The following is a 17,784-nucleotide window of genomic DNA, read 5'->3' on the forward strand; positions in this document are numbered from 1 at the left end:
GCTTTCTGACTGCATGAGTAAAGCTAACATGCACTAATCTGATACGATCTGCTGCTGGCGACACCTTCAGACTTTGACCATGTTGCTTAAGTAGCAATTACAGACACATTTTGTTACCAGGCACAAGGGGGTTTTCTGATACATTTCACCATTTATACTATAACATATTACAGCTCTGTACTTGATTTACATGGACTTCTCCAGTGAGATGCTCCATTCGAGATACTCCTGGACCAGATCATTTCTCTACCAAAAGCAGAGAGATTATGGCTAATTATTTCCTGCTGTCCTTTCTGTGTCTTTTTTTATTCCATTAAACAAACAGACAGTGTTTGGTATATGAGTAAGAAATGTAGTATAACAGAAAATATGCTAGAAAGGAAATGATTACTAATCACTGCTTTTTGCCCAAGACAGCTAAAATGACCTATTTCCTCAGCTCATCAGCTGAGCAAACTACTGACTTCAAGATGTGAGAAACCATTCTTGTTCTGTGGTTCCAAACATAATTTTGTTTCTGTAAGGAATTCATGGAGAAAATATGACCTGGGTTGAAAAAGCAGCACACAAGAACTACATTCATTCCATAAACAGGAGACATGAATGGGAAGCAAACAGACAAATCTAAAGCATAGCCTACAGTTTATTAAGTAAGTTTAATGATTTTAATACAGGGGACTCAAGAGAGCGTCAGTTAGGTTAACGTTTGCCCAAGACATTCCAGTACACGATAGGAAGTAAAATGTAAACTACTCTTAAAATAAACTGTGCTATTGCTTTGGGCAGCAGGATGAGAAAAAGTTAATCAGATGAAAACTAATTACAGATGTAAGGGGCCTGATTCTTCACCTACTGGAGTTCAAAAGTATGAACTACCTTATGAACACATAAGAAATCCCTACATGGGTATGCTTCTCTTTTACCCCATTAAACTACTCGCGTGTCTCAGTTTTTCCAGGACTGAACATAACTTTCTGACAATGTAATTAATCACTATGTATGCTTTATAGGTAGCACTGTGAGCCACATGCTCAATGTCCAAATGTTTTGATTCGGGAAGCTTAAATTTTGTGGTGGCTTGTTTTTGCCAGGAGTGAAAGGAGGTAGCCCTCAAACATGAACCCACCTGAAAATTTCAAATAGAAAGTTAAAACCGTGTCTTTACAAGTGGCTTTGGGGCTTCACTTTTACTTTTCTCTGACTCAAGAACAACACTAAAGGTTTCTTTCCCATAAAAAAAATAAATTATCCCTCTAAACTGACACAAAATAGTGACACTTCACCAAGAAAATATGCAAAAATGCAGAGCTGTAAGTAATATTCTTCCATAATTTCAGCTACAAGTTGTTCTCAGATCCATGACAAGGAGGAATGACCTCACACTCCCCACCCCCCCCACCCCCACCCCCCGTGAAATCCAGTCCTATTGGGAGGAAATTAGTTACTGGCTATTAGTTATCTATAACTAAATACAGTCTCAGGAAGACAGAATTTAATATTGAATTAACACTTTGAAATATATCCAGCCTTGTCATCAAAAGCCATGAGACTTGCTTCAAAGAGAGTGACATACTACGCAGATCTTCTACAACTTACACATAAGCATACGCACAGGCTGTATCTAAATTGGCAGGTAATCCAGCTCAATGCAAGCGAACAAGTAAAACAAGGCAGCTGGCATAAGGCCCCTGCATCTTTATGAGAGTTTTTGCTTCAGTCCAACTTCAGTCTGGTTGGTTGGAACCTGAATTGTGGATGTGGTGTGAAGCTGTCCAGTGGACCAACCACTGGTCCATCTGGAGATGGTTAGATCTTCCTTAGGGTGATGAAAATTCAGTGCTTTTAATTCAAAGACACGCTTAGGCATTCACAAACAAGCCTTCCTTCCCTCTTCTCAGTTCATTGTCCTCTTCTGCCTTGCACTGCTCTGCTCTATCGTCCCCAGGAGACCATGCCCATGGCATCTGAAGTCAGCTACAGGATGAAGGCAGGTTTGCAGTCCTGTAAGCATTTGAGTTTGCTCCTGTGTGCCCACAAGGAAGGCTTGTACCAGCTTAAGGGCTACTAGGTGAGTCTAACTCCAGCTGTAGGAGGGAAAAAACCTCCAGTGAGCTGGGGCTGACCTTGCCGAGTCACCTTGGGAGCCAGGGGCTCTCCCACTCCAACCCCACCCCACAGTCTGTCCTCTGCCTGTCTGGGATTTTCAGACCTCACCTCCCGTCGACTCTCCAAAATACATGGAATGGCTCTTGGTCACAGGAGCATTTTAGTACAGGAGTCTTTGGGTGAGGAAGGCTGCCCGCCACTCCTCCGCTATCCACTGCTGCTCTCAGAACCAGATACAGGTAGTACCTGATTCCTCACAGGGCTTCCACCTTCCTGAACTACGTGTCAGCCCCCCTTGAAGGTGGCAAGGTGAAGGTGACACCACAGACCTACACGTCCCAGAGAAACTCGGCTGCAACAAAACCCTGAAACTCCCACGGCGAGTTTGAAAACGTTGAGAAACTCCCGCAACGCGTTCAGAAGGGGGCTGCTTGCCCTTCCTCCCCCCACCCCTCGGGCTGACAGAGCCCCGCGGGTGCCGGGGCCGTGGGTACGAAGGTCCCCAGCGCTCCCCGCCGGCGGGAGCCTCCTGCGCGCTGCCCCGGCGCCACAAGCACGTTCCCTCGCCCGGGGCTCGGCAGGGACCCGGAGGAGCGAAGAGGCTGCGCGGGCAGACGTTCGCCATCACTTTATGTCAGGTGCTTGAGCAGAAGACAAGCCGCGGGTCAGACATCTCGGTTAGCGCCCCGTTCAGGACCCGCACCCCGGTGCAGCTCCGCGAGCGCCCCTGCACGAGGCCCGAGCCCCCGGCCCGGAAGAGCCCCCGCGCCCCCGGCCGCCGCAGGTGGGCGAGGGGCGCTCAGGCGCCCGGCGGGACCCGGGGCGGGGGGCTCGGACAGGTGCCCGGCCCGGCCCGGCCGCCGCCCCTCGGCCCCTCGGGGCGCAGCGCGGCCGCTCCGGCGTGAGGAGGAGCCGCTCGGTGCCGCTCTTTCCCCCGCCGCCGCCGCCGCCGCCGCCGCCGCCCGCCGGCCCGTCTGCCGAGCGTGTGTCAAACCCACGTGCTCCGGCAGCCCGCGCCGGGGAGCGGCGCCCAGCGGCCGGGCCCCGCCGCACCGCCGCCGGCCTCGCCCCGCACGGGGACCTCCGCCGGCGGCCGGCCCCGCACCGCGGCCCCGCGGCCTGCACCGGCCCCGCGGCGGGGAGGAGGGCGGTGTTTTCCTGCGCGGCGCCGCCGGCGAGCGTCAGGCGGGGGGGAGGCCCCGGCCCGGCCCTTCCCCTGGCCCCCGCGCCCCGAGGATGGCAGCGCTGCCCGCACGAGTGGCTGGCGGCGGTGTCCCTCCTCTTTTTTTTTCCGGCGGCAGCGGCGGCGGCGGATCATTGTTGTGTGGGAGGAGGGCGGCGGGGATGGACTTGATCTGCCGGGTCTCCTGCTAAGGCGGCAGCACAGCGCGCCCCGCCGCCCAGCCAGCACCCGCCAGGGCCGAGCCGCGCCGGGCAGGGAGGGACCAGCCCCCCGCCCGCTCCCCCTGCTGCTTTATTTTTAGGGGGCTCCACCGCTCCTCTCCCTCGCCCTTATCCCCCCCCACCCCCCTCCCCGCTCGCACACACGCACAGGGACACGCACGCACCCTCCTCCTTTGCCCTTTCATCCTTCCCCCCCGCCGTCCTCCCGCGCCGTCTCCTGCCGCGGCAGATGCGCCGGGGGTCACCGCGCAGCTGGGACTATGGTGAAATTTCCAGCGCTCACTAACTACTGGCCCCTGATCCGGTTCCTGGTCCCTCTCGGCATCACCAACATCGCGATCGACTTCGGGGAGCAGGTAAGGCAGCGCCTCCCCCGGGGGTGACCCTCGCCCGCCCTTCCGCAGGGCCGTACCGGCGGGGCTCGGCGCCTCCGCGGGGAAGGGAAGGGGAGGCGGACCGGGCTGTGCCGGGCCGGGCCCCGCCGTCCTCCCCCGACGCATCGCGGCGGGCGGGGACGGCGGCCCCTGCGCCGTTGGGGGCGGCGGGCGGCCGGTGCCGCCGTGCGTGCCCCGGCGGCTGGAGAGCGCGGGCTGCTCCGCACCCCCGCTGGGCACCCGGGACGGGGGTCGGCGGGGTCGGGGTCGGTTTTTCTCTCCTTCCCCCCCCCCCCCCCTTGTATTTCATGATTATATAATCTGAAATTACATAATGCACTCGCCGGGGGCTGGTTGTTTCCCCCGCTGACACGGCTGCTCAGGTGCGGCAGCCCCTAGCGCAGTGCAGCGCCGCTCGGCGGCGGCGGCGGCTCGGCCCCGGGACCCGGCGAGCTGGGGGGCGCGGGGAGCCAGGCCCGGCTGCCGCCGCCCGCTGCCCAGGGCCGCCGCGGCCCCCCCGCCCGCGCCCCCGCCCCGCGCCGCTGCCGCTCCCGCTGCCGCTGCCGCAGCGGCTCGGCCCCCCCCGCCCCGCCGCCAGCAGCCCCCGCCGCCGCTGTCCCGGTGGGAGGGCGGCAGCGCGGGGGGCTCCGGGCAGGTGAGCCTCTGCGCCCCCTCCTCCGCCCGTGTGTTGTGAGCCGGCAGCCCGCGGTGATGGGCACAGGGCAGCAGGTCGGGGCACAGCGAGAGGAGCGGCTGCCGCCACACTCCAGCCGTGAACGGATCGCTGCGCTCGGCCGTGCTCAAATTCTCCAGCGGGGCTGGTGACCTCAGGCTGTCCCCGCGCTGGGGCAGCGAGAAAACACCCCGGCGTGCCCTGACGGGCCGGCCGGCTCCCTCGCACGCAGCCCTGCTGCTTCGCCCCCCTAATCCCCACTTGCGTTTGCACTGAAAACATGTTTTGTGCTTGACGTACTCATTCCTCCGCTGCCCGAGCTTTCCACCCAGGGTGCTTGTTTGCCACAGCACTGTGGGGTGGGGAAATACCTGCTCTCTTGTTTCAGTATTTATGACAGGTAGAGCCCAGGTCTCATGTCAGGCTGCACTATATAGAGCCTATCATTACATTTTTAGTAGAACAGTATACACTAATACTTACAAGCGTTAAGCTGGGCAGCCACGTCAAGTATTGCACCTCAAATAGCTTTTATCCTTGTCCTGAGTCGCTCCGTTTTGCTGAGAAGCTCCTGTTTTCTAAGCAGGATAGGCACTTGTTCCCATGCTCCTTGAGCAAATCTACCAGAAAATTAGTGGGTACCTTCACCGTTTGTAAAGAAGAAAGTGATAGGAAAAATATTACAGTGGGAAAAAAAATAGCTAACATTAATAAAATGTTTGTCATGCCTGTGTCTGTTAATCGCATTTTGCTTCCTTGTCTTTCAAATTTAAATAAACCACGATACTAAAAAAATGCAATTCCATCCTTGTCTAACGACTACATACTTTCCTGCTAACTCGGTGTTCTATAAATTGTACTTGGGGGGGGGGGGGGAACTAGAGATAGAAATGACAAGGGAAAAGGTGATTTAAATGCTAATAACTGTACCACGTTAATAACATACAGCAGAAGTCAAATTGAAAGCAGTTCTCTCAGCAAACTGAGACAGGTGCATGTGTACAATTTGCTTCATACAAGGTTAGCTTGATTCAAAATCAATGTCAACCCATAATAAACATCCCCCTGGCTTCAGTGTGCTCTGGACCAGGATTTCAAAAATTAGCAAGCAAGAGGTTACAGCTTTATAAGTGAGGGCCTTCTGGCTGGCTGGGTACTGGTGACACAGTAGGGATGTTAACATGTGGATGATACATGTAAGCACTTATCTAAGCAACTTTGACAGTGTTAGGGACAAAATATGTCAGAAAATGTGTTTTATTTGATAGCTGTCATGGGATTGGCCGTCCAGGAGAGTTGGAGTTATCCCCTGTCTCAGATGGCAGCCTGAGGAGGTGTTTAATTGAAAAGGGAGAAATCTAGTGAGCAAGGAGACTCCTGCAGAAAACCCCAGCCCAGGAGTGGAAGCTGGAAGGATGTTTTTTGTACCAGCCTAGCAAGAGACTTAACCTGCCTGGAAATCAGGAAACTGAGGCAGGGACGAAGTTACTCCAGGTCTGAAGAGATCCTCTTACAGAAAAAAGGACAGGGATTTTATTTTCCTGTATATAATAAATGAACTTTTTTATGCTTATAGGACATTACTGTTGCACTCCTGTGGCTGGAAATATGCTGACTGGCTGAGCCAGTCACCTTTTTGCTCTACAAAATGGTAATAATTTTAATGACAGGGCTGAATTGAAGCAACATAGAATGGGTGTGCCAGCTCTGAATAGGCTGCCATACCTCCTTCTGTGAATGTATGTGGCAGATAAAAAAAGATTTCTAAGAATGATAAGGGAAGTAAAATTTGCATGAAGTAATGTTACCTGCTCTGGACAATACTGTAAAAGAGACATCAGAACTATAGGTCAGAAGTGAGAGATGACTGTAAATAATTAGGGAGAGAATGGACCTTGCCTGACCAGGGAAGAAAAGATGTCTAAGAAATGCTGTAAGTCATAAATCCTTTTGATGTGTCATGTTCATACATTGTTCTGTCAGGCGAGGAGAGTATTTGGAAGCAGAATGTTCAAAGCAGAGCCTTTTTAACAAAACCTAGTACCATTAGGTACCTGATATTGAAAAGTGAGAAACAAAGAGAATCTCACTCTTTTTTTTTTTTTTTTTTTTCTTTCTTTCTTTTTACCTTGAGAGGCTTTTCTGGGTGTTGAATAGTTTCATTCAATGGTAAACATCACTAGGAAATTGCCAGGTCCTTGATATGTGGCTGTCTCTAGATTTCTTGCTACTTCAAGGGAAATTTATAGTAAGGTTAGAGAATATTTCCAGAACATAGTTCATGACTGGCCCATACCATTGCCCCATACAAGATGTTTGCTACGACAAGTGTGTTTACTTTGTAGGAAGTAAAAAGTGCAGGAGCAACGCTCATAAGAACTAATAAGCTGAGCTTCTGCAGTCACTTCCAGAGCTGCTATAGCCGGTGAAGAGCCTCCTGTTGACCCTTGGATCCTAATCCACTAACGCTTTAGGACAAGGCTATATTAGAGAGTTACTCCAACCTAGTGAGCTAACCTCATCAGTTCACCTCATGAAATCTTCTTAGACAAAGACCTGACACCACCCCACCCCTAAAAAAGGTACTCTTGATGCATAGACAGGTAAGTTCCCAGAAGATTTGAGAAATAAACCATTTCTAACTTTCCATGATTTACTTCTGCAACCGGTTTCCCTTACAATTTATTTACAGTACTACATAGCTTTTATGAAATAAAATACTATATAGCTTTTTTCTTAGCGTAAGGCCTTCAAGAATATAGTCCTAAATATTTTGGCTGAACGTTCCTTCTCCACACAAATACGTGTCTGTGTGTGAGTGTGTGTGTGTGCATGCATGTATTCAATTATTTTTCTCTAGCTGTATGCACACACACACGAATATACACAACAGAGCTTCTTCATCCCAAGAGCTTAACACCGCCAGAAGAGAGATTCTCCCTTTGCAGTCTGCTGGTGAGAGCATTCGACTCTCAGCATCTTATCCTGAGATTCACAATAATTAGTGTTTTAGTTAGAGCTCAGCTGTGGGGGGGGCAGAGTTTGCATTAAAAAATCCCAGCTCCTGTGAAAAATGCTGTTGGAAGTACTTGCTTGGAAATAAACTGCTCCTGTGTGGTGGAGCACAACACAACCTCAACTCACTCAGTAAATAATACCACCATTACCCTTTGTGTCACCACCCACATCAGTTTTCTTTTTAACAGTTTCAGAGCTGCTCACATACGTTGTGGTGGCCTGATTTGTAATGTATGTGTACATTTGCATTAGCCTTAGTATAAAGGGAGAAGACTGAGGTGCGCGTTAGTTCAGTAACTTTCTCAGGAGCGCAGAACCAGCCCTAGGCAGTGTTAAATACATTTTGCAAATGTCACTGGTAACTCTGCTGCTCACAAGGCCAGGCAGAGAGCAATATATTGAACTCGGGGCCAGTCTGCAGTAGTCCCTCAATTATCAGCGGCAACAGTGGGAGGGTTTTTTTTTCTGGCTATCACATACCCAGCCCCTGAATCATTTCTTTCAATTGCTGGCCTTTGCTGTTGGTTGGGCAGTTTTATGTGCCAACGTAACCGTTAAGTATACAGACGTAATGTTGTTCAGTGGCTTGTGGGGCCTTGGAAACTAAAATTGAGCAAGCAGAGTCCTGCTGCCGCTTTCTCTTGAGGTCACTCACAAGCTCTGGTCCTGCAGAAAAATGGCCGTACATCGCGCATAGAGTAGTGGTTGGGATCAAATAGGCGAGCTGTAAAGGAAGCGCTAAACATTTTGGATTCTGAGTTATTCTGCAATAATTGCTTGAAAAACAAACTTTTTTTCTTGTATTTGAATGTTTTCTGGTTTTGCTTAATAAAAAAAAGTGTTGCCAGAAAAGGAGAACAAGTCATGAATAATGTATCAAAAAGAATTAGTGAGCTTATTGTCTGCCCATGCCGTTTGCAAACTTAGTAGGGGGTTAAACATTCTGATTGATGCTTTCTGAAGCTCGTTTTTGGGGTAGGTGTTATTGTCTGGACGTTCAGAACAAGCAATGGGAGAGGTCACATTCCCAGCTGTTCACCGGGGATGTGGGCCAAGTTGTGTAACCTTTCTGTGGCACCGTTCCCCTGCCTTTGAAGTGTGCCTAGGCACCTACCTGTGTGTCACAGGGGTGTAAGGAAAATTCATGTGTCAGAAGCGCCGCGAGATGAAAGGTGCTATATGAGTGCAAAGTACTCCTGTTAGTGCTGTTGTGAGAGGTCAGGGACTCATTTAAGTCACGTAGGACTTAAATACCATATAAACAAGAAAGCTAATAAGGTCTTATAACTGGTGTAGACCATGACTGTGTTATTACCACAAACATATTATTAGTAGGGTACGGTGATGGAAATGCCCTATTTTTTAAAATGAATGTGAACTACACAGCATTTTAAATTAATTTTAGATGAACTTGTGTTGAAGAAGCAAACATCTACAGAGTATACTATGAACAGAATATTTTTAATTTTTTAATTATTATTATATTTTTTTTTTTAGTTTTCCATGGTAACATTTTGAAGGAATTCATTTCTCCTGCAGGATTCACAAGCCAAATAGTCTTGTGGCTAGGGAAGATCGGTGAAGTGCATCTAACTTCCCGGTTTGGAGTGAGAAAATCCAAGTGAGAGACCTTGTATGAAGGATCAAAACCCAAACCACACACACCTGAAGCAGTAATTTTCAGAATTTGTACCTCAGTACTGAATTCAGAGAGGTTCTTCCAAGCAGCGCAGCTCTCCTTACTTTTGCATGCCAGCCTGAACCCTACAGCCTTAACTCCTAAATAGTCGTCTGCCAAGCACTGGAGGTTTTCAAGCCAGTGCTAAGTGGTCTGTAGACCACACAGACGATTCTTGGGACTACACGAGTGATTAATTAGGCTTATATGTCTACATTAGTTGCAGCGCGCATTAGTTACCAGGCATTGCATTCACCGGTCATGCAGAGCATTTGGTGGAGTTTCACAGCAAGGAGAACAGAGGCACATACTCCTCGCAGCTAAAACAATATGTATTTGCATTTTATAGCACATAAGGTACCAAATGAACAGGTTATGGAGAGCAGTGGGGCTGTCACCGCTGAAGACTGCAGATGATACTAGAAATTATGAGAATGAACCTACAAACAAGGTGTCCATCCCCTGCAGTGCTCCATGTCGCCATAGTGTAAAATACATAATCTACAGCTAGGAGCTGTGTTATGCTTCATTTGTCAGTACCTTCTCTTTTTTCATCCTACCCTCTCCTTTCTTCCCAAAACCCTCCGGTTCCCTGCTTCCCGTTCACATTGCTTCCCACCTCCCATGGCTGTGTCACCTTGGCTCTGAGGACTTGTCTGGACTTTTCATACCCTTCGCTGTTAAGAACTGGGAGGTTTTGTACTTGATGCTACCCATGAAGCATGCTGAAGCAGTTGGCTAGCTGTATAGCTGCAGAGAGCCTGTTTCCAAGGAGGGAGGGAGGGAGAAACAACCCCTTGCAGCACCAACTAGCCACTTACTTGTTTCTGAAGTAGTTTAATTCATCCCAAACCTGTGAATTCAGATATTTGCCCACCAGGTTGCTGGAAAGTAAAACTTTCAGGTCTGTGGGCTAGAAACAGTTCTCCCTACCAGAAGAGTAACCGATGGAGTGGGAGACCTGTGTACGTTTACCACTTTGCCAAGCAGTCCCAAGTCCTAGTCTCTGGGGTGGAGAGCCTTCTCTGGAGATACTCCAGTCACAATATCACTGGATATTCACTGAAAAAGCATTATGGGGTGGCCAAATACTTCTGGTGCGTATTTCAGAGATGGGAGAATTGGGTTCTCCTCCGTGCCAGTGAAAATCTAGTAGACTAAGACAGCATCAGAAAGAAGGGATAAAAATACCCTGAGCCTATGTTAAAACATGGGTTGAAAACTGAAGTTCTGAGAGGGGTTTGAACCACTTTCTGCTTCATGGAGAGAAATCCCCAAAGTAAAACTTTTGGGTTTGAGTTCAACAGACCATTTGATTTGTTTCAGGGGGTTTCTTGTTCATTTTTCTTTTGGTTTCATTTTCACAAAACCCAGAAAGCTGATCTCTCTTCGCATTTGATTCGGTCTGAACCGATTTATCTTTAATCTTCGATCATTTTGCTGCTGCACAGAGAATGTGGTTTTATACAGAGGCTTAGATGACATGACCAATCTTATGACCATTTGAAGACAAGTGACTTTTTATATGCAAAGAAGGCATGTACGCAAGGCTCCAGCTCTGAAAGTGCAGATTCTAGCTGTTAATTGACTTCCTATCTTGATCGTAGGCAAGAAATTTGTCTCTTTCTTTATGTGAGTTTTGTCGGTTCTAAAGTAGTGATGTGTTTTACAAGGCATTTACAAAGTTTAGTCCTTCATGTTTGTAAAACATGGATGTAAGTTGCTGTATAAATAGAAAATTTAAATATATCTGCCAGCTCATGCAGAAACCTCCGTGCATAAAATTGAGCAATTCCAAACAGCTTTTGCTTTGTAGCTACTTTGAGAAATCTGTGATGTTTTTAAGTAACATATCTATTACTGCTGAGCTCAGTTCCAGTGAAAATGGCATATCAGAACATGTGTTTCTTAGAAAAAATTATGGAAAATTTGTCATGAGCTTAGATTTCAACAAACTAATCTAACTAACTATTGGTGCCTCATCCTATTTGTACCTGGGAAACCTGTGGATTTGGGGGAGAGGGAAACAGGAGTGTGAATATGCGATTAGATCATCAGATTACACTTCCTTCTGCTTGCTTGATTTTCTACTGACATGGTATTGCTGTAGCTATGGTTTTAGACACTGCTGCTGCCTTTTCAGATAACCATTAGCCAGGGAATTAAAAAAGAACCACTGTAAGAACAGGAGACCTAAATGACCCATGAACTTCGGTGTCTGAAACAGTAAAGCTCTGCTGTTCTCCTGTCTTCTGTCTCCTCTATGATATCGTTTCTCTTTCAGAATTCCCACAGAACTTTGCTACCTTGCTTTGGAGTATGTCCGCATATGCAGTTTTTCTGGATTAATTCCTTTTTGATGTAGTGCAGAATAAAAGTGCCTGCATGAAACATTAACTAAGAATAATTGCAGGTGTAAACACGCGTTTTTTTCCAAAGAGGGATGAAGTGCAGCATTTTTATTTGCAAAACCACAGTTGATTTCTGTAGCCTTTTCAAGAGCATTCTAGGAAAGGACAAAGGAAAAATACTGGAGAGTTAAGACCAGTTTATTAAAAAATAAGTGCTGCAGTGGCATGAAGTCTCAAGTGCCAATTCATTAGTAGCTGTTTGCAAGAGGTTATTACTGCAGCTTCTGGGAGTTGTTTTTCCTCAAGATGATGCAAAAAAGTCACTGTTTCTGATTTGGCAGGAGTGTTACTGTTGGAGAAAGGGTGGTCACTGTTGTCCAGAATGCTCAGTTTGCTTTACTGATGTAGTAGTTCAGCAAGAGTTCAGCTTTTAGCGTGGGAAGCAAACAAACTGCAAGACGCAACTTATTTTCAAGTGATTTGCTTCACATAGCTTTTTTTGCAATGCTGTTGGATTGCTAAGGCAGTTGTTTCCAACCTTTTTCAATTTGCAGAGCTCAGAAAATTTTCCAGTGGAGATGCAGAGAAAATTCACATCTGTACAAGCTGGAGAGCTTATTTATGTTTACATGTTTTTTTAGTTACCTGTCTCCTACTGCTTGTAAATATTCCTTAAAGCAGAGGGTTCTGTGGGGCTGAAAGCTCACCTCACCAAAGCATGTGCCAGCACATTTGCTGACAGATAATTTGGAAGGCTTTTGGCTAGGAGGTGGTCTGTCTTCTGGCCTTCTTGCCTGTGTTTTGTACTTAAATTAGTGAATGAAGTCAGATGCAGGCCATACCTGAGCTTTCACGTGCTGGCCTTTGAACTGTGTGCCTGCACAGCTTTCCCCACCTACCCTGGCCAAAGCAGGTGTGCACGTGCCAGCCTGGACTGATTTTTTTTCCTTCATCTAGTCAGACAGGCAGTGTGTGTATGTATAAGGGGCATAACTGCACGGCACCCACTGTTCTTCCCTTGTTTCTTTTAATTGTGGTGTTTGCCATCCTCTTCTTTGAAAATACAGGATTTACGTTTAGATTTTATTGGGCTGTTTTTCCTGTTCATTTCTTACTTACGCCGCGTTACGTCTCCTTCATTCTGTTGCGTATCGGCGAACAGTATCTTATTTTTATAACCTCCCTGTCAGCGAGCAGCAGCTGCAGTTCCTGCAGCCATGGCCAGCCACGGTGAGGTAGCTCTGATCCACCTCCAGCAGGTCCCTCCTCATTGCAAACACTTTCCTTGCCGCAGCATACCAACCTGCTCCAAGAACTTGGCAGCCTTTGATCTCAAATCTGCCGTCCTGCAGATGAAAGGCAGGCTCCCGCACAAGTCCATCGTTACCATTTCCTCTGTCAGCGTGTTACCAATTAAAAAGCATTTAGCCCATTTGAAAAGAAAATTAATAGTTAGCAGCATTACAGGGCAGGAAGACGGTTCACATTTTCGGTTCAGGTGAGAGGGGGGGAAAATGTGAGTTAGGTAAGAGGAAGGATTATAGAAACGAAGCATTTATAGCTTGGACAAAAAAGGGAATTCAGTAACCATCTACGGTTGTATGAACCACAGTGTGGTTATGAAGGAGGGGAGACAGGGTTAGCTGGGTCACTGCCATGGGGAGAACGTAGCGAGGAGCACTGAGAGAAACTGGGGGAGCTGCACACAATTTAGACTGAAAAGTTTACCAGATCATTTTACAAGTAAAAAGCAGGACTTGTTCCCTTTCACACATCAGTTCCTTCTAAAATGTGGCATGAAGAGCGCTGTGCTTTGGACGGTGTTGGGTGGTGGTGGTGGTGGTGGCATGTTATGTAGGCTCAAATTCAGTGCGTCACCGAGAGCAAAGAGTGCTGTGGTCACTGTAAAATGCTGGATATGGTGGGTCAAACCTGAAGACCACGTCTCCTGGTGAGGGAGACAGGCAGCTTGGGAACCAGACACTCCTCAAAGATACTCAGTGCAGTCCAGAAGGGTCATGTAGTTACGGGCTGTTAGTGTGGCCTCTTCCTATGAAATCGTACACACTAAGGTAAAATACACAAAAACTGGATCTCAGGAGGTGCAGAATTTCTATTATCAAGGATTACTGATCATGATAGAGTTTTCTTACAGCACTCTTTCACACGACACCTCCCAGATGCAGCATACAGAGCACTTGCTAGGGAGAGAACCCGGAGCTACCAATAGACATACCGACTGTGAACCCCTGTCTTGTTCCTTGCAGAAGTGTGCAGTGGAAGTGGTGTGCCCCTTGCTGCCTGGGTGAGCAATATGCACCGCTGGGGTCTCCCCAGCAGAGCTGAGCACAACAAATCCAAACAAAATGACCGTACCAAAAAATACGGGGACCTTTCCAGTATGAGAGAAGTGGAGTTTTGAGATGTTCTCAGTCTGGAAGTACGCGAGATCTTAGCTCTGGTTTTAAACTGGAGGCTTGCTGAGTTTTTTGAAGGGCTTAAAGGCACAGCTGCCGCGAGAAAAGACTCAACAAGCACAGGGGACGTTGCAGGTTCTGTGGTACTGTGAAATGCCTGCCCAGCCCTGCACCCTTACTGTCTTTCTAATTCAGTTCTGCAGGTCCTTTGATTTGCTTGGTTGTGGGTGCTGGAGCGGTTTAGTTATGCAGACATCTGTGTGGCTTTGTCACCAGGCTGGAGCCTGCAGTGGCAGCTCCTCACCCTAATTGCTACCAGGGAGCCCATCTATTTCACCCTTGTCCTGTTACTTGCTTTGGTAACTTACTCCATCAGTCCATCCCACTTCCTCCCCCACCATGGGATTTTGGAGATGACTTTGAACATTAGGATTATTTGCAACCCGCTGAGCCCAAGAGGCCAGTTAAGGAGGTGGCTTCAAACCTGCCACCAGCTCTGCCCAGCAGAAGTGGACATACCAGGTGATGTACTTGGAAGGGTTGCTGGTCTTCCCTATTTGCGTGGCCTGAGGTGGTGGGGAATAAATCTTCCAATCTGAGTATCTGGAACATCCTCTTCATGAAATTTTTATTTTTGCCCTCTCTTGCTCATAGTTTTTTGAAGCCTGTCAAAATAACCCCAGCTGTCCTTGGTTTTGTACGGTCACAGGGACGTGTCTGCTGTTTCTTCTCTGCACTTCAGTAGTATAAAACAACTGGTAATGTGGGGCTCCAAACTCAGTATGACAGCACTGTCAGCTTCCCCTGTATTTATGTTGGAACATAACAACCTCATGATCTTAAGCGTGTGCTTTGGAAGAGAAAGAAACTCCAAACCACAAAACATTTTTCAGCTCCTCAAGACACCAAAGGTAGTCATCCACAAAAAGGTTTCTGTTTGCCACAGATATATACATTTTTCAGGTACTTCTGTCATACACATGCACATGTACATACTGCGTTGTGAGCAGGAGATTGCCTTTATAGAAGAATTATACACTGAGTGGTGCTAATGTACAGTCTTGGATTACTTACTGGCTTCTATGCAAAGCAAAATGGTTAAGGAAATAAGGGCAAGAGGTGTGCATAGGGCTGCTTAGGTAATCGCACGTGCGCCTGATGTGTCACAGTTTAAGTTGCCTCTGGTTACATGCTATTACAGTGGTTGCATGTGCAAATGCTGTTTTATTTTTGAATCAATGGCATTGTACATGGATTTCATCTGTACACAATGTGACCTTGAGAGCACCCCTCATCACTGCATCACTGTTCTTTATATACTTTTGCGGGCAGTCATTTTGCTTCAGAGTGTTTCATTTCAAAGCATGAAAGCATGACGACCTTTTAGCATTCACAGTCTTGTTCTTATATGAGTGTTCTGAGATTCAATCAATGGTCTACTGGTTAGGACATGCTCCAGCATTATAATAGTCTTGGGAAGAGCTTTCGTCAGCAGTGCCTTCTGGATCTAATGTGTAAGTAGTGTGGTTTTTTTCTACTAATACTGTGCAGAGGCCAACATTTCTCTCTTTAATAAATTTATGAGAAATCACAGCAGGTAACCTGCTTGACATTTTCTTACTGTAGGCTTGACCTGTTGGTGAGCTTTGAATCGCTGTCCGGAAAAGGCCGGTATAGTTGTGGGCTAGATTTTCAAAATTGCAGCATGCCTTTTTTGTCAGCTGCAAGCTCTTACCGCATTGTGGGTGGTTGCATCACTAAGGAGAAAATAGCTAGCAAAGGCACAATCATTGCCTCGGGACTTCGTGAAGAAAACCTCATGTTAAGTTACATATTTGTGACTTCAGCGCCAAGGGTTTGCTTGTGCTTGCAGTAATCTGCAGATGTGAAGACTGTTTGTATTCTGTGTGCATCCACTGATTTGAAAGGGGAAATGAGTGGTAAGAGAGAGGGGTTAGGTCAAGAGGGAAGCTGCCTGAAAGGGTAGAGCCTGACAGCTTTGGCTTTGGAAGTACCAGCGCATCCCAGAAGTCCCACTGTCCAGCAAGTGCCTCTCGGGTCATGAAAGCTTTTCCTCACACTAGAAAGGCTGAGATGCTTACAGACACAGTGGCTGCAGGGCCATAATTTCATCACTGATAGCTGGCTAAGTAACAAACTAGGTATTTTTTCCTCCTTTGTCCCGCTGGAAGTCTAGAGTATACAAAGGAGGCGTGCCAGTGTAAATTTAGCTAACGAGAAGGCAATCAGGTTCTCTGTGACCAGCACCAAGAAGAATGTTAAAGCAATACTCATCCAGTGGCGATACAGGATAACCTGCGCTGAACTGTAGAAATAAATGGAGGAAGAAACATGACTTACTAATATCCTTGACCTTTTTTTCAAGAGCAGATAAGAATAGTAGCAGCACCTGAAACCATTAGATATGAATACAGTGAGTTTGCCTTATCTCTTGAGAGCTCAGTATGGCCTGCTATGGCAAGATATAAGCAAATTGGCTGGACAGGGAGGTAGTTATGTGTACGGCCAGAAGAACAAAGGATATTTGAATTACTACTTTTTTTTTATTTTTAACATGCTTATAGCGTTAGGGACCCTAAGCACTGCTTCAGTTTGCTGTTGACACAGCATAGGGGTGAGGGATGCACAGACAGCTTGGAGCGGTTACAAAAAAGGATTAGTAGCCGTTTTGCAAGAGGTTATTATTGCAGCTTCTGGGAGTTGGTGTCAAAGGCAACTACAAGCATGAGTGTCTCTCATTTGTGCTCTGTAAAGAATAGTGCCTCTATAGTCTTGTGACATTTAGCATCAAATACCTCTACACTTTTCTTTTTTCTGTTTTGGCCAGGTAAGATTCTGTAACCTCTAATCTTCTGTGTATACCCCTTTGTCTTGTGATCCCTTTGTGAAAGAACGACAACATCCCATTGAGAAGGAGAGAAACAGGATATAAAAATGGGGAGCAGCGCACAATTCAATCCTTCACTTTCCTTCCACTGAATGCCTGCATGGCAGCACGCAGTGGTGCTGCATAAGCAACAGTCTGGCGTCTGCAGCCTGCCAAGCTGAACCCAAAAGGATTGAGCATCATAAATGTCATCTCTTACTGTCTTTTTTTTGGCACTTTGTTTATACGTACTTGTTTAAAACTGAGGATTTTTTTGGTTTCAGCCCTGGGTTGGGCCTTCCCATGCCACTGCAGTGGTTTGTAGCCCTGGACAGCTCCTGACCCTCCTTCCCTGCCTGCTCCTTGTCACCCTGCCACCCATTTGCAGTCCTTTCTTTTCTCCAGAGTAGTCTGTAATCTTCAAATATCTGCTTCCCTTCTGTCTTCTCTACTTCTCCTTTTCTGTGCCTGTCCAGGGGCTGCCTCCAGAGCACATCCCAAAGCTGTTTGCAGGCAAGCAGCCCACCGCAATCATGACAGCAAGGTGCCACCGCCTGGCCCCAGCAGATTCCTTCCTTGCAAACAAGAGGCGCGGTTCAGCAAGGGAAATGCTTAACTAGAAATCTTTCTGATGTTTGTGGGCTTTACATTCAGGCCTGGGTTAAGCTCATGCACAGGTATTTATCTCTTAAGAGGCAGCCAGGCTTCAAGCGAAGAATGCGAGCTTTGTAAAGCTGCAAGACTTTATCTAGCAAAGCGTCCGTACTTGCCTCTTCTTCTTCCTCCAGACATGCAGTTGTGGTACCAGGGAACGTGCTACCCAGCTGTCTCTGTTCCTCTTTCACATCCCACTGTGTCAGGCCAGCTCTGGGTCAG

The 17,784-nt window shown here is 47.5% G+C and overlaps 1 protein-coding gene and 1 long non-coding RNA gene across 2 annotated transcripts in view; one reads left to right on the plus strand and one right to left on the minus strand.

The window, feature by feature from the left end:
* Nucleotides 1-623: 623 nt before the first annotated feature.
* Nucleotides 624-3,799, minus strand: LOC129735570 (uncharacterized). Its single transcript, XR_008731324.1, has 2 exons — nt 3,675-3,799; nt 624-2,084 (listed from the first exon to the last, which is right to left on the minus strand). It is a non-coding gene; the product is annotated as an uncharacterized LOC129735570 (long non-coding RNA).
* The window catches only part of ANKH (ANKH inorganic pyrophosphate transport regulator), a 110,505-nt gene continuing 96,454 nt past the window's right edge, over nt 3,734-17,784 (plus strand). The window contains exon 1 of the mRNA XM_055704584.1: nt 3,734-3,866. Within this exon, the coding sequence (XP_055560559.1) occupies nt 3,771-3,866 (96 nt within the window). The 5' untranslated portion in view covers nt 3,734-3,770. The remainder of the gene's footprint in view (nt 3,867-17,784) is intronic.

Source organism: Falco cherrug, chromosome 3 (genome assembly GCF_023634085.1).
Source record: "Falco cherrug isolate bFalChe1 chromosome 3, bFalChe1.pri, whole genome shotgun sequence".
Taxonomy (NCBI): domain Eukaryota; kingdom Metazoa; phylum Chordata; class Aves; order Falconiformes; family Falconidae; genus Falco; species Falco cherrug.